At 61.7% G+C, this 22,192-nt stretch overlaps 6 protein-coding genes across 10 annotated transcripts; 1 reads left to right on the forward strand and 5 right to left on the reverse strand.

Moving 5' to 3' along the window:
- Positions 1 to 337: 337 nt before the first annotated feature.
- On the reverse strand, positions 338 to 2,529 carry TMEM109 (transmembrane protein 109). 3 transcript variants are annotated; one of them, XM_064425796.1, is made up of 4 exons: positions 2,403 to 2,529; positions 1,393 to 1,623; positions 1,199 to 1,301; positions 338 to 1,124 (listed from the first exon to the last, which is right to left on the reverse strand). In XM_064425796.1, the coding sequence occupies exons 2-4, from the start codon at positions 1,606 to 1,608 to the stop codon at positions 754 to 756; spliced, it is 690 nt and encodes a 229-aa protein (XP_064281866.1). In that variant the 5' UTR covers positions 1,609 to 1,623; positions 2,403 to 2,529; the 3' UTR covers positions 338 to 753. The 3 variants fall into 3 exon arrangements, with proteins under 3 accessions (XP_064281866.1, XP_064281867.1, XP_064281865.1); XM_064425797.1 differs by having other exon boundaries at positions 1,393 to 1,616; positions 2,403 to 2,505; XM_064425795.1 differs by lacking the exon at positions 2,403 to 2,529 and having other exon boundaries at positions 1,393 to 1,935.
- A 50-nt stretch (positions 2,530 to 2,579) lies between these two features.
- On the forward strand, positions 2,580 to 6,570 carry PRPF19 (pre-mRNA processing factor 19). Its single transcript, XM_064425794.1, has 16 exons — positions 2,580 to 2,745; positions 2,900 to 3,049; positions 3,277 to 3,353; positions 3,424 to 3,565; positions 3,647 to 3,720; positions 3,830 to 3,892; positions 3,972 to 4,013; positions 4,100 to 4,174; positions 4,289 to 4,364; positions 4,519 to 4,628; positions 4,766 to 4,921; positions 4,998 to 5,067; positions 5,331 to 5,416; positions 5,642 to 5,812; positions 5,921 to 6,026; positions 6,118 to 6,570. Exons 1-16 carry the CDS (start codon positions 2,727 to 2,729, stop codon positions 6,213 to 6,215), a joined length of 1,515 nt encoding a protein of 504 aa, XP_064281864.1. The 5' UTR covers positions 2,580 to 2,726; the 3' UTR covers positions 6,216 to 6,570.
- A 377-nt stretch (positions 6,571 to 6,947) lies between these two features.
- ZP1 (zona pellucida glycoprotein 1) lies at positions 6,948 to 11,926 on the reverse strand. Its single transcript, XM_064422699.1, has 10 exons — positions 10,755 to 11,926; positions 10,441 to 10,562; positions 8,962 to 10,369; positions 8,721 to 8,864; positions 8,458 to 8,642; positions 8,170 to 8,267; positions 7,879 to 8,006; positions 7,620 to 7,809; positions 7,395 to 7,545; positions 6,948 to 7,148 (listed from the first exon to the last, which is right to left on the reverse strand). Exons 1-10 carry the CDS (start codon positions 10,912 to 10,914, stop codon positions 6,948 to 6,950), a joined length of 2,787 nt encoding a protein of 928 aa, XP_064278769.1. The 5' UTR covers positions 10,915 to 11,926.
- Positions 11,927 to 12,069: 143 nt separating this feature from the next.
- On the reverse strand, positions 12,070 to 15,260 carry LOC135303702 (acyl-coenzyme A amino acid N-acyltransferase 2-like). Of its 3 annotated transcripts, none has more exons than XM_064425799.1 (4): positions 14,763 to 15,260; positions 13,701 to 14,170; positions 13,040 to 13,242; positions 12,070 to 12,723 (listed from the first exon to the last, which is right to left on the reverse strand). In XM_064425799.1, the coding sequence occupies exons 1-4, from the start codon at positions 14,816 to 14,818 to the stop codon at positions 12,136 to 12,138; spliced, it is 1,317 nt and encodes a 438-aa protein (XP_064281869.1). In that variant the 5' UTR covers positions 14,819 to 15,260; the 3' UTR covers positions 12,070 to 12,135. The 3 variants fall into 3 exon arrangements, with proteins under 3 accessions (XP_064281869.1, XP_064281870.1, XP_064281868.1); XM_064425800.1 differs by having other exon boundaries at positions 14,573 to 15,260; XM_064425798.1 differs by lacking the exon at positions 14,763 to 15,260 and having other exon boundaries at positions 13,701 to 14,408.
- A 146-nt stretch (positions 15,261 to 15,406) lies between these two features.
- On the reverse strand, positions 15,407 to 17,553 carry CCDC86 (coiled-coil domain containing 86). The gene is made up of 4 exons (XM_064425801.1): positions 17,184 to 17,553; positions 16,733 to 16,862; positions 16,341 to 16,415; positions 15,407 to 15,758 (listed from the first exon to the last, which is right to left on the reverse strand). The coding sequence occupies exons 1-4, from the start codon at positions 17,399 to 17,401 to the stop codon at positions 15,645 to 15,647; spliced, it is 537 nt and encodes a 178-aa protein (XP_064281871.1). The 5' UTR covers positions 17,402 to 17,553; the 3' UTR covers positions 15,407 to 15,644.
- Positions 17,554 to 17,642: 89 nt separating this feature from the next.
- Positions 17,643 to 19,781, reverse strand: LOC135303705 (membrane-spanning 4-domains subfamily A member 15-like). The gene is made up of 6 exons (XM_064425802.1): positions 19,584 to 19,781; positions 19,291 to 19,410; positions 19,031 to 19,087; positions 18,124 to 18,279; positions 17,897 to 18,016; positions 17,643 to 17,778 (listed from the first exon to the last, which is right to left on the reverse strand). The coding sequence occupies exons 1-6, from the start codon at positions 19,746 to 19,748 to the stop codon at positions 17,770 to 17,772; spliced, it is 627 nt and encodes a 208-aa protein (XP_064281872.1). The 5' UTR covers positions 19,749 to 19,781; the 3' UTR covers positions 17,643 to 17,769.
- Positions 19,782 to 22,192: the final 2,411 nt, after the last annotated feature.

Raw genomic sequence — 22,192 nt, forward strand, 5'->3', positions numbered from 1 at the left:
CTCATCCCCACCCCAATCCCTGTTCCTCATCCCATTCCCAGCCCACCCAGAGACCCTCGGAGCAGAACAGGAGGGTGGGAATTCTTCCCCCAGCTGCCATCCACCTTTCCCTGTTCCACCAGGGATACTGGGGACATGGGAAGGACAAAAACATCCATGGCAAGGGGCACGGAGCGAGTGGGAAGCACAGCAGGAACAGCCAGAGGGTGGTGGGATCCGGGCATGGATAAACCACCCTCCTTCTCCTCCTCTTCCTCCTCCTTCCTCCCACCTCGGATGGACTGGGGGGCTGCCTCTGAGCCTGACCCCCTTCCCACAGGAAAGCAGTGGGGCCACGCCGGATAAATCCGTCTTTATTCCAAACCACATTATCAAAACCGTTTTAAAAAGCAGCTTTAAACCCAAATCCTGACAGTGAGGGGACCCCAAAACAAGCAGAGCCCCCGGGATGGGGAACGGGATCCCCTCTGCACCCCAAGCCGGCTGGGCTGGGACAACATCCCAGGCCAGCAGGGAATGCGGGAGCTCTTCTCCCACATTTGTAGGGGCTTTTGGGGTGAAGGCACTTGTAGCATGTGTGGCAAGGCACAGCCCCCGATTTTGGGGTGCTCCCAGAGGCATGGGGGGCTCCCAGGACCCCTGGGAGAACCGGGAAGCGGGGCAGGAGGTGCGGGGGGCTCAGCGGAGCAGGGGGACACATGCTCGGGATGCTCGGGATGACGGAGCCAAGCTTTGGGAAAGCCTCAGCGGGGCTCAATCCTCCCGGTTCCGGGGCCCCCCAAACTTCTGGCGCCGCCGCAGCTCCTCCACCTTCCACTCCAGGCTCTTGACGGCCGCGTCCAGCCGGGCGCTGGGATCCGGGGACGCCACCAGGCTGCTCAGGAAGGCGTAGAGCACCCACAGGCCCAGCAGCATTCCCGCCTGCACCGTGGGGCTCTCCTGGGAAGCGGCCACGTGCAGGAAGGCCCCGAGGAAAAAGAAAAGCTTCACCCAGCGCAGCAGCGGCCGCAGCAGCCCCCGCAGCCGGGCTAGCAGCCAGGATCCCAGCAGGGCGGCCACGGCCCACAGGAGCACCCTCTGCACCTCCCCGGGAGCCAGCGCTGCCGCTCGGACCAGCCGGTGGCCTGGGAACGACGGGAGCTGGGAGTCAGCGGCGGGAACGGGGCTGGAGCCGTCCCACGGGGTGAGCCCCACTCACCGCTGATGCCGGAAGCGGCCAGGAGATCGCCCAGGATCCCACAGAGCGTGGTCAGGCCGGCCGAGATCCCAGAGGAAACGATCCACAGCGTGGTGGAGAGGCTCTGCGGGGAAATACGGGGAGAAGGGAGCGGGAAAATGTCCCGTGCGCCTGCAGAAGGAACTCCAGGGGAGGTTTGGGAACGGGGATCCCACCTCCGCCACCATCCGCAGGGGCTGCTGTCCCACCCAGTTTTCCAGGGTGTCCCAAGTGGATCTTCCCAGCCGCAGCAGCAGGTCATCGGAGGCGGTGCTGGCGTGTCCCCGGAACCCCTCCTGCCCATCCTTGGCTCCGTCCCCCGCTGATCCCATGAGGAATGGGATCCACAGCAGCAGGGCCAGCAGGGCCCCGTGCCCCACGGCACTGCCCATCCTGGAACCTGGGAGCTGTGGGGACAGACGTGTGGGGGTGCTGGGAGGGGGAAACCCTGCTGCTTTTGGGGCTCGCTTGCTGGTTTTGGGGTCCCGCAAGCAGGAGGGGAGGCTGGAGGCCCCACAGCCCAGTTCCATGCCCCCCCCCAGCACAGGCCCGGGTGTCCCGGCTATTTTTGGGATCGACAAGAGTCAGCGGGACACAGCCAAGGGCACCGGGCCGGGCTGGGAAGGGGGGGCACCCCTTCCCCAAGGAGGGAGCGGGGCGCTCCAGGATGGGACCCTGCCACCCCCGAGACGCCCCGTGCTCCCCACTTCTCCCCAATCCCCCCGGGATCTCCCCAGTCCCGCCGTGCCCCGCCCAGTTCCCCCCATTCCCCTGGCAGCCCCGATCGCCGCTCTGCCCGCCCCCCTCAGGGCCCTCCACCCCTCGCGATCCCCAAAACAAACCCCCCCACTCCTCCCTGGCTCTCCCCAGTGCCCACTGGATCCCCAAATCCCGCTGTGCGCACCCCACCCACATCCCGCGGTCTCCGGGATCGCCCCGATCCCGCCAGGATCCCCCGGGCCCCGCTGTGCCCACCTCCCACCGTCCCCCACGACCCCTCAGGATCCCCCCGCTCCCCCGGGATCCCCCCCAGGGACCCCCACCGCGGCCCCCTCACCCCGCCTATCCCCCCCTGGAGCGCCCCCCGCCCATTTTCCCTCCATTTCCCCCCGACTTTCCCCGAATTTCCCCCAATTTTCCCCGCATTCCACCCCCCACCCCGGGGTCCCCCCCGCCCCCCCCTCACCGGGGCTTCCCTGGGCTCCGCCGCGGGGCACGCCGGGAGCTGTAGTCCCCGGGCCGGCCGCGGCGCATGCCGGGAGCGCGGTCACCATGGCAACGGCCGGGGGCGGGCGGCGGCGCGCGGTTCCCGCCGGCGGGGGGAGCGCGGGGGATGCCGGGAGCGCTTCCGGTTCCGGCGGCGCCCGCGTGAGCGCTCGGGAGCGGCGCGGGGGCCGCGCGCGCCAACCGGAACCGGAACCGGGACCCCGGACCGGAAAGGAGAACCGGAAACAGCCTCGGAAGGGCAGCGGGGCCGTAAGCGGAGCGCCGCGACCCCCCGGCCTCCGCCATGGCGCTCATCTGCTCCAGTGAGTGCGGAGAGAGCGCGGCCGCGGGAGCGTTACCGAACGGGGGATCCCGGGCTGCGGGGCGGGGACGGCCGGGCTCACCGGGGGATCAGCGGGCGGGGGGTTCGCAACGCCCCGTTCCCGTGCCATCCCGTCCTTCCCTGCCCCCCCGCAGTTTCCAACGAGGTCCCGGAGCACCCGTGTGTGTCGCCGGTGTCCAACCACGTGTACGAGCGGCGGCTGATCGAGAAGTACATCGCGGAGAACGGCACCGACCCTGTCAACAACCAGCCGCTGTCCGAGGAGCAGCTCATCGACATCAAAGGTGCCGGCGGCGGCGACGGCACGGGAAAGGCCCTCCCGGGGTCGGGAGCGGCGGTGCCCGAGGCGTTCTGGGCTCTGCTGAGCCGGGGCTGAGGTGCCGCGCTCAGCAGCGGGGGCTGGGAAGGAGCGGGGTGAAGCAGGGATGGTGAAACGGGAGAGGGAAGGGACGGGGGTGCGGCGATCCGCGGGGATGTGGGGACACGGGTGACGTGTCCATCTTCCCCGCAGTGGCGCACCCGATCCGGCCCAAGCCCCCCTCGGCCACCAGCATCCCGGCCATCCTGAAAGCCCTGCAGGACGAGTGGGTGAGTGCCGGGGGCGCCGCCGGGGCCGGCGTGCCGCCCGTGCCGGGCTGACGGGCGCCGTTCCCGGCAGGACGCCGTGATGCTGCACAGCTTCACGCTGCGGCAGCAGCTGCAGACCACGCGCCAGGAGCTGTCCCACGCCCTGTACCAGCACGATGCCGCCTGCAGGGTCATCGCCCGCCTCACCAAGGAGGTCACCGCCGCCAGAGAAGGTGACACGCGGGCATTCCCGGGAAGGGGCGCTGGGAAGTGCTTTGTCCCGGTGTTCCTTTAACCCCGTTGTGTTTCCGCAGCTCTGGCCACGCTGAAGCCTCAGGCCGGGCTCATCGTGCCCCAGGCGGTGCCGTCGGCGCAGCCCAACGTGGCCGTGAGTGCTGCTCCCCATCCCGGCCCTTTTCCCGCTCGTTCCCAGCCCCTTTCCCACTCACTGCTCCCAAATTCCCTCTCTGCACGTCCCTTCTCTCTGTGCCACGCAGGGCGCTGGCGAGGCCATGGATCTGGGAGAGCTGGCGGGAATGACCCCGGAGATCATCCAGAAGGTAGGGGCAGTGTTCCCTGTGTTCCCTTCTCCCCCTCGCAGAATTCCCGGTCTGTGCCCACCCTCCTCCTGTTTTCCAGCTCCAAGACAAGGCGACGGTGCTGACCACGGAGCGTAAGAAGGTGAGTGGCCTTATCCAAGGATTTGGGGGGAGCTGGGATGTGCTGTGCTCCAGCCAAGGCTGATGGTTATCCCTGTTTTTCCCCAGAGGGGCAAGACGGTCCCGGAGGAGCTGGTGAAGCCGGAAGAGCTCAGCAAGTACCGGCAGGTGGCCTCACATGTGGTGAGTGGAAAGGACTGGGAAACTCCCACATGGAGCTGGGAATCACTTTTTCATTCCTTTTGGGAAGGTTTTGCTCCTTGTGGCATTAACCTGGGGCTCTCCTCTCTCACACAGGGGCTGCACAGCGCCAGCATCCCAGGAATTCTTGCCTTGGATCTGTGTCCTTCCGACACCAACAAGATCCTCACTGGTAAGGGAGCTTTCCTGGGGATTTCCCAGCTGGGAGTGGATCTCTTTCTCTGTGTTTTTGGGAATTTGAAGGAGGAGAAGGGACGTAAGGCGGGCGCATTTGGAGCTGGTTGGCCCCACGCTCCCATCCCAGCGCTTCCCGCTCGCTTTTCCAGGTGGAGCCGACAAGAACGTCATCGTGTTCGACAAGAGCTCGGAGCAGATCCTGGCCACGCTCAAGGGCCACACCAAGAAAGTCACCAGCGTCGTCTTCCACCCGTCCCAGGTGCGTCTGGCGCTCCCCTCGCTTCCAGGCTGCCTCAGTCTGGATGTCAGGACCCTCCCCTGCTGGAATCTCCTGCTGGGAGCTCTCGGAGAGGCGAGTCCTTCCCGTGTGAACCTTCTGGTGCTGTCCTTGCGTAGGAGTTGGTGTTCTCGGCCTCTCCCGACGCCACGATCCGGATCTGGTCCGTTCCCAACGCCTCCTGTGTCCAGGTGGTCCGTGCCCACGAGGGCTCCGTGACCGGGCTCAGCCTGCACGCCACGGGTGATTACCTGCTCAGCTCCTCGGATGACCAGGTGAATCCCTGCCCATCCCGCAGCTCCCACCCGTGCTCCCCAGCCCTCCCGTTCCAACGCTCTTCCTCTCTCCCAGTACTGGGCTTTCTCGGATATCCAGACGGGCCGTGTCCTCACCAAGGTGACGGATGAGAGCTCTGGATGTGGTAAGCTTTGGAGTTGATTTTCCCCACTTTGGGGATTCCTTGGCTCCTGGAGTTCGTGGGAACTTCTCAGCCTTGCCAGCTTTCCTGAGTCTTTCCAATCTCGTCAGCCTTCTTGAGTGTTCCCAGCTCTCAAAATATTCCCAACTCCCTGTGTCTTGCCAACCCTCTTGAGCCTTCCCAATCTTCCCAGCCTTCTTGAGAGTCTTCCCAGCCCTGTTGGGAGTCTTCCCCCCAAGTGTCTGATGCTCCTGCTGTCTCCACAGCTCTCACCTGTGCCCAGTTCCACCCGGATGGGCTCATTTTTGGGACGGGAACAATGGATTCCCAAATCAAGATCTGGGATCTGAAGGTAAGGGCTGATGAGAATGTGTGGGAACAGGGATGTGGGGGTGTTCTGAGCTTGGTTTGGGGGTCAGTCCAAGGAGCAGGACTTTGAGGAATGTTTTTGGAGGTTTCTCCAAAAATCCCGAGATCCCATCTCGAGCAGCCGCTGGTGCCTCCGTGACCGCGCAGGTCGGTTGGGAACGGTGCCACGTCCCAGCACTGTGGTTCCCTCTGACCACCCTGTCCCCAGGAACGCACCAACGTGGCCAACTTCCCGGGACACTCGGGCCCCATCACCAGCATCGCCTTTTCCGAGAATGGCTACTACCTGGCCACGGCCGCCGACGACTCCTCGGTCAAGCTCTGGGATTTGAGGAAGCTCAAGAACTTCAAGACGTTGCAGCTGGATAACAACTTCGAGGTGTGTGGTGTCCCTTTTCCCCCACGGCCTCTCTGCTCCGGGGGTTGTGGCATCCCAGAAAAGCCACTTGGAACCTTTTCAACACCTTGTTGTGATTCTTCTCCACAGGTGAAATCCCTGATTTTCGACCAGAGCGGGACCTATCTGGCGCTGGGCGGGACCGACGTCCAGATCTACATCTGCAAGCAGTGGACGGAGATCCTCCACTTCACAGGTGAGGGATTCTGGGAATCATGGAAGTGGCTGGGGCGGGGATGGGACAAACCCACTCGGAATTGTGACCATGGATTGTTTTCCGTCCCCAGAGCACAGTGGTCTGACCACAGGAGTGGCCTTTGGCCACCACGCCAAGTTCATCGCTTCCACAGGCATGGATCGGAGCCTCAAGTTCTACAGCCTGTAGCCCTGGAAGTGGGGCTGGGATTTTTCGGGATGTGGGGTGGGAGGTGGGTGGGAATATCCAGGTGGGATTATCCAGGTGGGATTATCAAGCTCCCCTGTTGTAGCTGTTGGTGTAAGGGAAGTCAGACATTGCCTTCCCCGTGCTCCATGAATTTATTGTTTAGTTTTTCCCCCAATACTGTGTGTTTTCCGCCTTTAGATTGTTTTGTGTAACTGGTTTGACAAAAAACCCTAATCCCGGTGCTGGTGGAAGTTTGAGGCCGGGATGTGTGGAAGGAGGGAGGGAAGGGAGGACTGTGCAGTTTTGTAAGCAGTTACTTAGTTTCAGTATGGAAATAAAGAATTATTCCCTGTCATCCCAGCTGGAAAAGGCTCCTGTGAAGGGTGGGGGTGTAGCAGGGTGGGATTTGGGGGATGTGTGGCTGCTGCCGGTTTGGGAATGGGGATGAAGGATCCTCTTTCCTCCCCTCTCAAGGACAAACCACCCTTAGAGCCATGCTTTGCACTGGTTTTATTTTTCCAGCTTTCCCAGAGACATCCAACAGCATCCAGGTAGAGGCTGTGAGGAGGAAGAGGGGGAGTAGATAACTTAGAGGGATGAAGGGGTGTTTGGGATGAAGGGGTTTTTGGGGAGCAGAAGGCACTCACCCCTCAGCCTCTCTGCTGAGCTCCCCCTCTCGTGGGAACCTCAGGAAAGACAAGGCATCCCTGGGATGTGACTGTCCCCATGCTGTCACCTGTCCTCCTGTCCCCTGGAGACCTCCGTGCTCCTGTGGGGAACAGCAGGTTGGCTTGGGAAGAGGGGAACGTGTAGAGGTCTTCCCAACGCCTGGAGGCTCCCAGACTCACGTGAGGGCACTGCCAGCTGGCAGGAGGGCCGGCAGGGCTCCGGCTGGGCCAGGTGGCACACGGAGGCACTGCAGGAGATGTACACCTGGGAGCCACAGGAATGCCAGCGTCACCTGGGCATCCCCAAAAAGTGTCCCCAAGCCTCAAGAGGCCCCCAAAAAGCATCCCCAAGCCATGAGGAACCCCCCAAAAGCAGCGTGAGCTTCCCAACAGGAAGAGACTGTGGGCAGCTGGAAGCAGGGTCAGTGCTGGGGTGGGGTTGGGGATGTTGGGATGAGAGATTCCCAACACTGAGGCATTCCCAACACGGATTCAGAGGGATCCCCCTCACCTCCCCCTCCAGCACAGCCATTCCTGGGGGCTCCACAAAGGCGAAGGTGGAGATGACAAAGCGCTGGTAGTGGCTCGGGAAGGGCAGCTCCGGAGAGGCCGGGCCCATCGGAATCAGCCGTGTCCTGTAGTTGTCCCCTTGGAAGGGACACCTGGGCGGGAAGCAAGGACACACTGTCAGCACAGTGACCCCCTCACTTCCATCTTCCCATCCTTTTCCGCTCACCCTTCCACCAGGATGGGCCACTGGGGCTGGGATGTGGCGTGGGAGCCAGGGGAGGCCCAGCAGTGGTGCAGCACCAGCACCAAATTGGGATCCGTCTTCTGGAGCAGCCGGACTTCCACGTAAATGGGGTCCCGGAGCACCCTCACCAGGGGGAAGTCACCCACAGCGTGGTAGGAGCTGTAGGATTCGTCTGTGGGAATGTTGGGAGGGGTTGAGTGGGATGGGGAGCGGGATAGGGAGCGGGATAGGGAGCACTCACCGGTGGCAATCCGCAGCTGGAGCCCCAGCGGGCCCGGCATGGCCAGGGGGGCGGCTGTGGGGGGCACGGCCACCTCCACTCCCAAGGGAAGGAGGTCGCTGGCGTTGTAGATGCACCGAGCTCGGAGACTGGGGAAAAGAGGGAGGGAAAGGTGGGAGACTCCCAAATCCTCCACAGCTCCCTCAGCCCAAGTTTTGGGGACACCACCAGGGACGTGGCAGGGGTGAGGGCTGGTTTGATCCAAGGGGGAATCCAGGCTCTCTGCCTCGATTTTTCCACCCTCTCCCTTACATGTAGACACTGTCCCGAGTGATGGAGCCACGGGGGGATCCCTGGACATCGATGGTGGAGATCAGCTGGTTCTCATAGATCAGCATGTCCTCGACCGCCTGTGTAGGGAACACCAGAATGGGAAACATCCTGGGGGATGCACGGATCAGGATTTGAGGCAGGAGGCAACACGTGGGTGAGTTCTTTACCCTGAAGTTTTGGAGGGACTGGGAGCATTCTGGGGGCACTTCCATCCTGAGGTGACCCCCCCATGCCCACCTGGGGTTTTCCGGGGTTTTCCCGCCCTACCTGGACGGTGGTGCCGCAGTGGGTGACCGGGAAGCGGAACATGACGAAGGCCTCGGACACGTGGCGGGGCTCACACCCCGCCTGGCTGCTGGCCAGCCGCACGCTGTCCAGGTTGTACGGCAGGGCCACCATTCCCCGCGGGACCACCAGGACAAAGTGTCCCTCCAGCAGGCACTGCACGGTGGCTGCGATACCACGGAGAGGCTCCATCACTCTGAACACCCTCTCCTGGCACCGGGGAGGGATTTTGGGACGTGTCCTACCGGTATTCCCGTAGTAGCAGGGTGTGGTACGGTCCATGTCGTCGTAGCAGCATCCCGCCTGCACGCATGCATCCCGGCCCTGTGGAGCCACGCACGGCACCCGGCCCGCCGGCACCTGGCACTGCTCCCGCGTCAGCTGCATTCCTGGGGGCAAGCAGAGATGGGACACAGCAGCAACGTGGGCTGAAAAAGCACCTTGAGGCTTTTCCCTTTGTCCCAGCATCCCGCCTTCCTGCCTTACCTGCCCCTGGCGAGGGGTAGAAGAGCGCTGTGGACTGCAGCAGGCTGGGCTGGGAGTGAATCCCAGGATGCAGCAATCCAGGCTGGGGCCGCAGCCCTGGGCGTCCCAGGCCTGGCTGGGGCTCAGCCTGGAGTCCAGGGCTGATGAAACCCGGCCAGGATGAGAGTCCTGGGTGCACCAAAGCCGGGCTGGGATGGCCGGGATGGAGCAGCCCCGTGTGGCCTGGGAGCCCAGTGTGGGAGTTGGAGTGCTGACTGGGACGAGATACTCCCGGCTGGTTTAGGGGCTGAGCTCCCGGGCGCAGGAATCCTGCTGGAGTCTGGGCACCAGTGGAGGTCAAGCCAGGCTGGTTGTGGGATACAAACCCTGGACGAATCCCTGGCTGGGTTTGACCCCCAGGAGGATTTTGGTATACAAACCCTGGGCGAAGTTGCCCCGGTTGGTTTTGACCCCCAGGCTGGGTTTGTGATACAGACCCTGGGCGAATCCCTGGCTGGTTTTGACCCACAGAATGCATCATCCCGGGCTGGTTGTGGGATACAGAACCTGGGCGAATCCCTGGTTGGTTTTGACCCCCATGATGCATCATCCCAGGCTGATTTTGGGATACAGACCCTGGACGAAGTTGCCCTGGTTGGTTTTGACCCACGGAATGCATCAACCCGGGCTGATTTTGGGATACAGACCCTGGGCGAATCCCTGGTTGGTTTTGACCCCCATGATGCATCATCCCAGGCTGATTTTGGGATACAGACCCTGGGCGAATCCCTGGTTGGTTTTGACCTACGGAATGTATCATCCCAGGTTGGTTGTGAGATACAGACCCTGGACGAAGTTGCCCCGGTTGGTTTTGACCCCCATGATGCATCATCCCGGGCTGGTTTTGGGATACAGACCCTGGCCGCAGGTGCCCTGGCTGGGTCTGACCCCCGTGATGAGCCAAACTGGGATGGTTTTGGGACACAAGCACTGGGCGAAGCATCCCTGGCTGGCTCTGCCCCCCAGACTGGGAGGGCTGCACTGCTGGGCGGAAGAAGCTTCCCTGGATTTGGGTGACAGGATGAACCCCAGCAGGCTGGGACAGAAGCCCCGAGTGGGCTGGACTGGAATGGTGCTGGATCCCAGGAAGCACTGAGCTGGGCTGGTACTGTCCCACGGTGTGAACCTGCTCCAGGTGATCTTGGGATGTGAAGTGGGATCCCGTGAGGGTGAGGGAGGACTCGGAGAGCTGGTGCAGGCCGGTGTGGGAGATCAGGACTCCGCTGTCCCGGGTCTTCTCCCGGGTTCCATCTGGGAGCATCTCAGAGCCATCTGGCTTGGGGCAGGTCATGTTGACCTCGTAGGAGGTGACGGGGATCCCGCTGGACAGCAGCTCCTCCAGCTGCACCCGCAGGACGTAGCGGTTCTCCTGAGGGGGGACACGAGGGACAGTCACCCCCATCCTGCTGGAGGGGACCGCGGAGGGGACAGGAGCGTCACCTTGAACAGGACGTGGCAACCCTTGTAGCCAGAGGAGAAGATGACAGAGCCGTCCTCCCTGGAATTCAGCCAGTGGAGGCAGATGGAGCAGTTGGCCACGTCAAAGCGGGAGCCAAACTCGTCTGGGGGGACACCATGGACACGGGGAAGTGACACATCCTGGTGCATGGAAACCCCCCAGCCAGCAGCAACAGCTCATCCAAGCCAATGGGCTCATCCCACTGGGATACCATCACCACGGAACACTCCAGGACTGAGGGGAATCCCAGAGAAATCCAGCACCCCAGGGGGATCCAGGGTGTCCCCCCACTCACCCAGAACCTTGAAGCGGACGGTGCGGCCGTGGGACGGGAAGACCAGGAGCTGCATTCCCAACTCCCCGCAGTCGTGGCGGTACTGCAGCAGTGCCACAGTGGCTCTGGGCCACGGGGACAGGAGGAAGAGGAGCAGGAGGAAGGAGCAGCTCCGTCCCATGACGGTGACACAGACGGAGCACGGGGCTCCGCGGGGTGGATTTATATCCAGGTGGCTGGGATGCGGGGGGGGATCAGGATCAGCTGATCCCGTGGGATGAGCTCTGCCCAGGGCTCCTCGCTCCCGTGCTGCTGGTGACCTCAGTGCCCCAGCCCTGTGGTCACCTCCTGTGGCTGTGTCACGGTGACCAGGGACAAACCAAGCTTATCCCACACTTGGAGGCTGTCCCAGTGAACAGAGAATGGAACTGGTGCCAGGCGGGATGCCCAGCTGAATGCCCAGCTGGATCAAGTTATCCAGGGGGAAAGGAGAAGGCTGGTGTGTGCCCACCTCCCCAGAGCTACTGGGGACAGCGGTGACATCTGGACACGCCACTCCTGGAATAGCCACGGGACCAGGGGACACAGTGGCATGGCCCCAGTGGCATCTGAGGGATTGGAAATCAGCCTGTTACCCCAAATCCCTGCTGGTTGTTGTGCCCTGCTGACAGTGCCACCGGGAATCCAAAGTCCTCCATGTGCATTCCCTGTGCCTACCTTTCCCCAAGTTTCCCTTCTGGGATTTATCTCTACTGCAGATTAAACTGCATCACCCCTCCCCACCCCTCCCGGAGTGACGGTCACGGCCACTCCCTGTCCCCTGCCCTGGGTGTGGGAATGGGGTCACACCAGCTCCCAGGAGCACAGGGATCCCAGCTGGAGGGCATGAGGAGCCAGGGGCTGGATGTGATTCCCTCAAACCTCCTCTGGAAGTGAGGGCAACTGCAGAGAGAGCAGTGTGACCCCAGAACCACAGCTGGGCTGATATATGGCCAATCTATGTTCTATATGTGCCCCATATATGTCCTATATACTTATATATCTTGATGTCTAATATCTATTTTATATATGTGCTGTATATGTCCAATATGTCTGAGCTGTCTGTTCCGTATCCTATATATGTTCCATATGTGTCCAGTGTATATCCCATATATATGTCCAATATGTATCTGATCTATATCCAATAGATCTATCCCACATGTCCAATATACATCCTGTATGTATCTGACGTATGTCCCATATGTATCCAATATATACCTGACGTATCTCCCAAACATCTCCAATAAACCTCCTAAATCCGTGTCCCCCACATCATCCCCCAGGAGCACAGGCAGGAGCCACCAGTGACACTTTATTCCCCGCAGTGACAATCCCGGTGACCACAACCCCTTCTCCCCACCCCTCACAGCTTCATGGCAGCAACCGACCCCAGATGGAGCTCCAAGAACTGCAGGATCTCCTGCCAGGAGTGTTCCTGCGCCCGGGCATGGGGCTGGGGCTCTCCCCCCCACGCCACCGGCTTGGGAGTGCCCCGGATGCTGGAGTTGCTGCACAGGGGGGACCCGGGGGGCTCGATCAGGTGCCCGGCGCCGGGATAGGACAGGATGCGGCCGCTCTCCGGCGGCATCCGCGCCAGGGCCAGCTCGGCGAAGAGCTTGCTGTTGAAGCTGCGGTCGGCCTCTCCCACCACAAACAGTACCTTGCCCCGGATCTTCTCCACCGGGATGGCCGAGGCCTGGCGGGCGGGCTCCCGGGGGTCGGTGAAGATGGCCGAGTTGTCCATGGCTCCCACCTCGGTGAAGAGGACGCGCTCGGTGTAGTAGGGAATGGCAGGGATGCGCAGCTCCTTGTAGACCAGCGGGTTTCCGTACAGGAAGCTCGTCCCGTTGATCCACACCGTGGCCACCACCTGTGGCAGGAAGGTGGCCATGGCCAAGGCCACCTCCGCACCTTTGGAGACTCCCACCACGCCCAGGCCGGGGCCTCGGACCTGAAGCAAGAGGAAATGGAGCCAGCTGGGATAATACACAGGAATAATACATTTACTGGGACATCCGTGGGTGCCAAGGACAAGGATGTCCTCGTGGGATATCCCCCAGTCCCTGGGACACTCCTGGTGTCGGGACAACCCTGGGACATTACCCCTGGCCACCTGGACATCCTGCTCACCAGGATGAGGATGGCTCCAGGACATTCCTGGTCCCCAGGGCAATCCCTGGTCACCTGGATGTCCATCTCACCAAGTTTCCCCCAGTCCCCAGCACATCCTGGCTGACAGGTGCCTTTCTCCACACTCCAGGACTCACCTTGGGATGCCGGAGGAGCAGCTCTGCCGCTTCCTCGAAGTATTCCAGGTCCAGCTGGGCCAGGACTCGGGGCAGGTCGTCGTAGGCGAAGAAGGCGAGGGCCAGCACGGCAAAGCCCCGGCTGGCCAAGAGCCCTGCCCGGAACTCAATCAGCCCCCCGGCACCCCCAAACAGGTCGATGACTCCGGGGAAGGGGCCCGGACCTGTGGGAAGACAGGGAGAATGTCAGGGATAGGGAGCCACCCATGCTGTCCTGCATCCCAGAGGTTCCATGGCTGGACATCCCAAGGAGCATGAGGTCCAGTGTCCTGGGAGTCCCAAGATCCTAAGGTTTGATATCTCAAGGATCCCAAGGCTGGACAACCCAGGAATCCCAACTTTGGGCATCCCAGGGGTCCCGTGGTTTGTTATCCCAGGGCTTCCAGGGCTGGACAACCCAGGAATCTTACGGTTTAGCATCCCAGGAGTCCCAGTGTTGTTTCCCAGGGGTCCCAATGTTTGGCATCCCCAGGATCCCAGGGTTCAATATCAGTACACAGGGCTCCCAAGGGAATTCTAGCTGGATATCCCAGCAAGGCTGGGCACCAAAGAGCTCCCAAGAACAAGCCCCCTGCCAGTCCCAAGTTTGATATCCCCCAATTCCCCGCTCCCCAGTGCTCACCAGGAGGCAGGAACAGGGCGCCACGCACCCTTCCCTCACGGACGGGCACCCGCTGCACGCCGGGGCCCACGTACCAGCGCTCGGCCTCGCAGGAGCCCAGCGGCTGCTCCCGCGGGTCCGTGCCCAGGCTGAGCCCGTCCAGCACCTCCAGCCGCACGCGGAAGGGGCTGCCGGCCACATCCCGCTTGACCAGCCGGCGGAAAAGGGTGTCGGGCTGCAGGAACCACAAGAGCCCCATGGGCCAGACCCCGGAGTAGCTGCCCCCCAGGGCGGCATGGAGCCCGGGATCCACCTCTCCCGCTTCGTCGGCGCGGAAGAAGGCGCGGGATTGGAAGCATTCGCCCTGCTCGTCCTTCAGCCATGCCCGCAGGGTGACGAGTTGGGATGGGGACAGTCCCCGCACGCGGATCTGCACCGGCCGGTCGGCCAGCGAGGACTGCGGCGTCACTGTCACCTCCACCATGGCGCACCTGGGGATGGGAATCGCCCTGAGCGTCCCGCAGGGATTGCCACGCCCAGGAGGGGGCTGGTGGCGGGGGTCTGTCCCCAGGGATCCCCACGGGGGACCCCCAGGATGGGTTTGTGGTCCAGACAGTTCTGCTGGCATCCCTCCTTCCCTGTCCCTACCCCTCTTTCCCATGTCCCCATCCCCTCGTGGTCCCTGTCCCTTCTTTCCTGGTTCCTGTCCCCTCCTCCTTCCCCAATCCCCATCCTCTGCTTCCCTGTCCCCATCCCCTCCCTTCCTCACCACCTCCCACCCTCTGACCCCCAAACCCTGCTCCAAAACTCACCCGGCAGCCAGGACACCCCTTTGCCTCCCAGCCCCGCCATTCCCAGCACCCCCTGTCCCCCGTCCTTCTCCTCCTCCCCACCCCGGAGCTGGAGCAGGGCGTGGATCCAGGGGCTCCCTCCGAGCCCCCCGTCCTGCGTGCACCCCGCACGGCAGCCTGGGAACAGGGATGTTGGCCCCCGTCCAGCCCGGCAGGAGACACGTGGCTCTCCCACACCCGTCCCACCGGGAAGTCGGCCCCCAGGGGCCCCAGCTGCTTCCCCTTCTCTTACCCCGCCGGGCAAAGCTGGGCCGTGGGCTCTGCACAGGGAGATTCCTTGGAAATCATTAACCCGGGAAGGGCGAGGGCAGAGCCCTCCTGCCCTGTGACCCCGTGCCTGCCTGGCAGCGGCCACACCCCGAAATTCCTGCTAGTCCCCGCTTTCCCCGCGGCACCACCCCCACCCTGGGCACACCCCACTCCAATTCAGGGCCCCCCCCAAAATTGTCACCCCAGGATGAAGCTCCAGGGCCGTATTCCCAGCCCAGGGCTTCACACTGATTCCTGCAGTGCCATTTTCCACCCAGTGCACCTCTTTGTGCCCCCATCCCAGCTCACAGCCACATCCCTCCCCAGGAATGCAGAAAGGGGTGTCCACGGACCAAGAAAAACCAGGAATGTTAAGAAATCCATGTGGATTTCCAGCTTCCAGCCCCTGCCAAATTCCCAGTGTTGCCCCCCACAGGAGGGTGTGTGACACTGTGCCCCCTTCCTTGCGGACGGGTTCCAGGGCTCATTCCCAACGGGAATTCCCTCTTTGGGGAAAGGGCAACTGCAAGGAATGAGGGGCCATGGCACACTCCAACCCTAGGAATGCCTTAGGGAAGGCCCCAGCTGGAGCCCTCAGTCCCCAGAGCCAGTGGAGGCGAATCTGTCTCAGTTCCTATTCATTTTTACAAGAAAAAGGCAAATTTGGGAAAGCAAAGTTCTGTTCCGGCCTCTGGCACCGGCCACATCCTGATTCCACAGGGATTGGGGGATCCAGCAGCTGGTGCCTGAGGAATGCACCCCCTCAGCTCTGTCCTGCTGTTTGTCCAACACTGAGGGTCCTGGCAGCCGAGGAAAATCCCCCGGGAAGCAGCGGGATCCTCGTGGCAGCATCCCAAACCCTGCCTCACTCCGTGCTGCGCCTCACGGGCGTCTTCTGCAGCAGGGCCAGCGTGTCCCGCTTCTCCACCCGCCTCAGCTGCTTCTTCCTGGCCCTCCTGAGCTTCAGGGGGTTCCGGATCTGGGAAATGGGGAAAGAGAGGAGATTTCATGGAACCACAGGAGCCTGGAATGGTTTGGGTTGGAAGGGGCCTTGGGGATGATGCAGTTCCCACCCCGGCCATGGGCAGGGACACTTTCCACTGGTGCAGGTTGCTCCAAGCTCTGTCCAGGAGCATTTCCAGGAATGGAGCAGAGTGTGGGCACGAGGCAGGATGGGCATGGATGGCTCCCAGCCTCCCACCACCCTCAGGATCTAGGAAGGGATTTATCCCAACACCAACCCCATCCTCACCCACAGGTGAGCGCTCCACCTCACCCACCCCGAGCTCCCAGGTCTCTTCCCGATGGAAAAGCCAGGCTTTCCCCACATGGATCCCCTCCAGTGCCACATTTTCCTCGCTCCACCACCCCGTTATCCCTCAGTTCTGGGGTTCCCCAGCCTGGCAGAACACAGGGGACACGATTCCAGCCTGCCCGGTTTTGCTGGGAATCTCCCAGGATCCTCCAAAGACGGAGGCAGGGAGAGGAACTGCAGCAATCCATGGGGCTGGAGGTTGTGGGGTGCCCGCGGGGCCGTTCCCAGCTGGCACAGGGCACTCACCACTTGGACAACCTCGGCTTTCCGCTCGTTTTCCAGGCGCCGCTTCAGGTTTTCCTCCCGCCGCCGCTTCTTCTCCTGTGGGAGCAGCAGCACAACATTCCCTGCGGATCCCTTCCCCTGGGATTAAACCCAAAGCAGCCCCTGCCCAGCCAAGTGTGGAATCTGTCATTCCAGCAGCTTTTCCACCCTGGGTGAGGCTGGAATTGACCCAGGGAGTTTATTCCGAGTCAGTGACTTGGGGCATGTGACCGTCAGTGAGTGGATTTGGCAGCAGGACAGGGAATTCTCCAGCCCAGCTGCCCTCCTCCTGGGCTCTGAGGCCGGGAATAGGGCAGAGACATGGGATTGTGCTCGGGAAAGATGGGAATTCTCCAGCTCCTGAGCCCCGTTACCTCCTTCTCCTTCTGCTTGGCTTCCTCCAGCTGCCGTGCCAGATCCCGGACCAGCTTCCTCTCCTGCCTCTCCTTCATTTTCCGTGCCCAGGAGCTGCGCAGCGCCTTGTCCTGGATCATGTGGGAGAACCTGCGTGGGCACACCACAGGGGCTGGATCCCCAAAAACGCCGGGCTGCAGCCGGGGCCGCTCCAGCTCCCCTCCAGAATTCCACGAAACTCCGCCAACCTCGGAGCATCCCACGGCATCCTCAGCATCCCCTCCAAGTCATCCCTGGCACCTCTGGATCCTTCCTAAAGGCCATGGATACCTCCGGAACGCCCTCACAAGCCCCCCACAAACAATCCTGTCCCCCTCAAAATCCCCCCAGACCTCATGACCCCCCAGGGAGCCCTTCTGGAGCCCGAAGCCCCCCATGAACTGTCCCCCCAGTGCCCGCCTCCCTTCCCACCTCTTCTTCCCGGGATCCTTCCACACGCGTCCCGACTTGGGCTTGCCCCGCGGGATGGCCACCGCCGCCTCCTGCCGCTTCTTGCCGCCTTTCCGCCGCCGCCGAGGCGCGGCCGGAGCCGCGGCGGCCCCGCTGGGCCCCTCGGGGGTCGCTCCCGCTCCCGGTCCCGGTCCCGCTCCCGCTCCCGCTCCCGGGCTCCCCCCGTTCTCCGCCTCCATGATCCACGCGGCTCCGCGGCGTCGCGGAGAGATGACGTCAGAGCCGCGATCCCCGCAGGAGCGCGAAGCCAGAGCGCCTCCCTGGCCGCCATTTTTGTATTGGGCAACACCCTCAGCGCACGGCGGCGGCCGCCATGTTTGTGTGGGGCGTGGCCGCCATCTTTGTGCCGGGCAGCACCGTGGCCGCCGGTACCGGGACCCGCCGAACTCCCGCAAACACACCCGGGGCGAGCCCCCCCGCACCCCGAGCCACCCCCGGAGACACGCGCGGGCTGGGCTGGGCTGGGGAGAGGCCTTTATTGGGGAGCGAACACGCTGAGGGCATCCCGGGGGGCTCCGGTACGGGGACGTGCGGGGCTGGGCCGCGGCTACAGCGCCTGGGAAAGCAAAAACAGGGAAAATCTCAGGGAGGGACGCGGGGACGCCCGGACTGGGGCGCCAGGAAGGAAGGGGTGGTTCAGCATTCCAGGGAATCCCAGGGATGCCCTCCCTCACCAGCTGGGTGTAGGTGTGCTGCCGGAGCGTGTCGTATCCAAACGCCAGAACCGCCACGGCCACGCAGAATTCCAGGAGGGCGAGGATCACCAGGATGGAATCCAGGCTGTTGCTCAGCAGCTGCGAGGAGGAGAGCGGGGATATCCCGGGATCCAGCACCTCCCAGCGAGGACCTGGATCCCCGAACACCGCGCAGGGAGGCCGGGATTCACCCGCGGCTGTCGCACCTTGCTCTCAGCGTTGAGGCACCATTCCGGGCGCCGCTGGAAGGGCCCGGGCGGCTCGCAGCCGGGCACGATGCGGGTGATGGCCGTGCCGTGGATCCCGGTGGCCACCAGCGTGCCCAGGACGACGCCCACGCTGACCACACAGCAGGCCTTGACCTGCGGGAAGCACCCCGTGACACGGAGCCGGGAAGGGCCGCTTCCCACGTGGAGCATTCAGCTGGGACCAGAGAGCTCCTGGAGAAGCTGCCCGCTTTTGTCCCCCTCATCCCACAGTGATTCCAAGGCCATGAGGTCCTCCTGGACCTTTCATCCCTGTCATCCCACAGTGATTCCAAGGCCATGAGGGCCTCCTGGACCTTTCATCCCTGTCATCCCACACCGATTCCAAAGCCATGAGGGTCTCCTGGACCTTTCATCCCTGGGATCCCACAGTGATTCCAAAGCCATGAGGGTCTCCTGGACATTTTATCCCTGGAATCCCACAGTGATTCCAAGGCCATGAGGGCCTCCTGGACCTTTCATCCCTGTCATCCCACAGTGATTCCAAAGCCATGAGGGCCTCCTGGACCTTTCATCCCTGTCATCCCACAGTGATTCCAAGGCCATGAGGTCCTCCTGGACCTTTCATCCCTGTCATCCCACACCGATTCCAAAGCCATGAGGGTCTCCTGGACCTTTCATCCCTGGAATCCCACAGTGATTCCAAAGCCACGAGGGGCTCCTGGATCTTTAATCCCCCTCATCCCACAGTGACCCTGACCCCCATCCTGTGCTCCATGTGGGAGAGCTGGGCACTTCCGCCTGTGGATCCCATGGGATGAATCCAGGCTGTGGAGGGGTCCCGGCAGCTGCTGGAAGGGACACAAGGAATGGGGGGACACGTTGCCCCTCCCAGCCTGGATCTTACCAGCACAGGGCTGTCTTTCCTTTCACTTTCCACCAGCAACGAGCCCGAGACCAGGAGCTACTTGGAAAACAGCGGGAATGGGTGTCAGCAGCAAGGCAGACTTCCCTGGCACCCTTCCTGGGTGGGAATTGGGGTTCAGGGATGCACAAACACCCCGGAATGTGGGAGGGGGATGGTCAGTGGAGACCTGCTGACCCTGGGATATTGTCCCCAGTTCACCAGGATTCTCTGAGATTCCCAACGTCCTCGTCCCAACTTACCAGGATCCCCAGCCAGAAGAGGATCCCGCTGGCCACAGGGAGGGAAGGGTTACTGTGCTCCGACAGCGTCAGGATGAGCCCGAAGCAGACGTGGACAATTCCACTGAAGAGGTGGATGGTCTGGGGAAGGATGAGGGAGACACATCCCACCCCAATCCCACGTCACAGTGCCGGGAAGGGACTGGGAGAGGCACTGTCCCAATGTCCCCCCCACCCAGCCAGGGGGAACGTCCAGCAGGACAATCCCTGCGGATCCCCAATTCCTGCTGGGCCCCTGGAAGGCCGAGTCTCACCCCCAACACCTTGGGATGAGCCCTCCGGAAGCCTTCTGTTTGGAACGAGGTCCTGGCAGGTGCCTGGGAGCCTGAGGCCAGCTGGGCTGCCCGGGGATCCGTGGCCGGGATCACCTCCGTGATGATCCTGACGCTGCCGGCGTCGGTCACCGTGGTGGCCGCCATGGCCTGGGAACGAGCCCAGGAAGCTGGAGGAATTCCCAGGTGCCTTCCTCCTCCTCTTCCTCCTCGCCGTGGTCCCTTTGCTGTCCGAAATCCCCGGGAGGTGCCGGCCAGGCAGGGGCACGCTCCCGCTGCCCTTTGCTCCCTGCGGGAAGCTCGCTCATGGAATTCTCGTCAGGGCCCTCTTGCTCAACGCGGCGGCTTTGCCAATGGAGGCTCCCAAAATCCTGCACAGGAAGAGGGAGGGAGGGACAGGGAACCCCTCCCCGGCCTCTGCAGCCTTGGGAAGGGTTGGATACTTTTCCCTCAGGATGCTCCAAGATCCCCTTTCCATCCCAAATTGTGGATGCTTTGTTTGGGAATCACTCCTGCAATTAGCTTGGTGCCTAATGAGGTGTTCATAACGTAACCCTGCCCACTTCCCAGGAAAAACTTGCATTGATACAGGGAACGTTATAAACCCCCTTATATAGGAAATGCCTTTATTGCCATTTTTGGGAATTCTCCCTCCTCCAGTCCTGTGGGTTTGTCCCCAGTGAGGACACGCAGGAGGGATTCAGGGATCTCTGGCTATCTCCACTGGGAGTCGGAGGGAAAGGAGATGCTGTTATTTATATGGGAAATGGGAGCTCAGGCTGGGAATGGAGCCACCACACACGGCAAGGGGATCCCGAGGGATTCAGAGGCCCCTTCCTGCCTCCATTCCTCCCTTCTCCCAGAAAACAGCCATGTCCTTTTCTCCAGGAGCATTGGGATACCCCATGGCGACCTGGAGGACGCCCCAGGTTTCCTGGATGTCTGATGCGTACAGGGCAGGAATTTCTTGGTGGAACGGGAATTTTTAGGTCCAGGATTCTGGCATCACCCCAACACCTTTCTCTCTGCCTGGGAAAGGACAGGACCCTCCAGGTGGCGATTTCAGGAGCAGGTGGAGCAACTTGTGGAAGTTTTTTCCTTCTCTCTGGCTCTAGAGGGAGCTGAGAGGCCGCGTTTGGAAGCGTCGCGCTTCCAGAGCTCAGGAGCGGTTTCCAGCCCTGAGGCCGGCTTGGAACAACCTGGGTTAGTGGGACACGTCCCTGCCCATGGCAGGGGGGTGGAACTGGATGATCCTTAAGGTTCCTTCCATCCCAAACCATTCCAGGATTCTGCGCCCTCCCCATGCTCCCACACACCAGGGAATGGGACACCCCCTCCAAACCGGCCCAAATCATATCCCAAAAAGGAGCTGGAAGAACATGGCATTCCTCCATCCCACCCATGACCTTCCTCCATCCTGCATCCCTGATGGAAGCGTGCACTTGGCCTTGTAAAGGGCTGCATCTGGCAGCACGGCTTTCCAGGAAAAACATGGACATGGATGAGATTCAGCCTCTTCATCACATTCCTGATGCCTCAGAGCCTTTAATTCCTGCTGGTGCCTCATGCCTCTCAACACTCCAATCCTAACAATCCCAGGGATCTCGTTCCAGCCCCAGGAAGGAACACTTGAGCCCCCGTGGAAATTCTGGGATCCCCTCTTTAGCCTTTAGGCAGCCGGGGTATCCTCCACCATTATCCACGGCTCACATTCCCAGCCAAAACCACCCTACACGGTGGATTTCCTCCCAAATCCGCTTTTCCAGATTCCTACAGCATTCCTGAAGTTCCAGCCTTGCAGCCAGAAACAGCCGTGACTGCCCTCAGCCCCCAAACCCCACTTTCCGAGCGGGTGATCCATGGAAAAAGCGCTTTCCCCCTTTCTAAATAAACCCAGGTCCAGCTGGGGATGGCAGGAGCCCAAGGTAGGATGTCAGGATTTGTTTTGGAAGCGGATTTCAGAGGAGGTGAAGCTTTGAAGCAGATGCAAGGAGGCAGCAGGGCCGGGTGGTGGAGCTTTCCAACCTTTTCTTTGCAGGAATGTTTGGCTTTGTAGATATATACAACACATTCCTTGGATTTTAATGTTAATTTTCCTATTTTCTAGGACGAGTTTTGGATGTGGGAAGCCTGACTGGATGCTCAGGGGGGATCAGCGAGACCCTCCCAAATTCCCTCCCACCAGCACAGGACAAAATTTATGAGCCCGGTGGAACCAAAATTCTTTTTCCAACCCCAAAAATCCATTAGTTTTTTTCCAAAGAAAATAGATTACAATGGAGAAAAGCTCTCCAAAGAAACTTGCTGCTTCCTGGGACAAACTTTATATCCCCATAAAAATACCAAAAGTCAACATTTTGCTTTGCTTCCAGGTGTTTCTGCTTCCCACAGGGCTCTTTCCCTACTGATTCCAGAAGGAAAGTCATGTTTTCTGGGAAAGGTTTCAGGTTTTTTGGCTTTAAGCATCCCAGTGTCCTTCCTAGATTAGGGAATCTGGAACAAGGAGCAGGCAGGAGGCTGGGGGGGCATTGCTGCCTGCTGGGGTGATCCATACCTGGCATTTGGGACGCGGTGACATTGCTCCCAAACCC

This window comes from Passer domesticus, chromosome 6, assembly GCF_036417665.1.
Source record: "Passer domesticus isolate bPasDom1 chromosome 6, bPasDom1.hap1, whole genome shotgun sequence".
Classification (NCBI taxonomy): Eukaryota; Metazoa; Chordata; class Aves; order Passeriformes; family Passeridae; genus Passer; species Passer domesticus.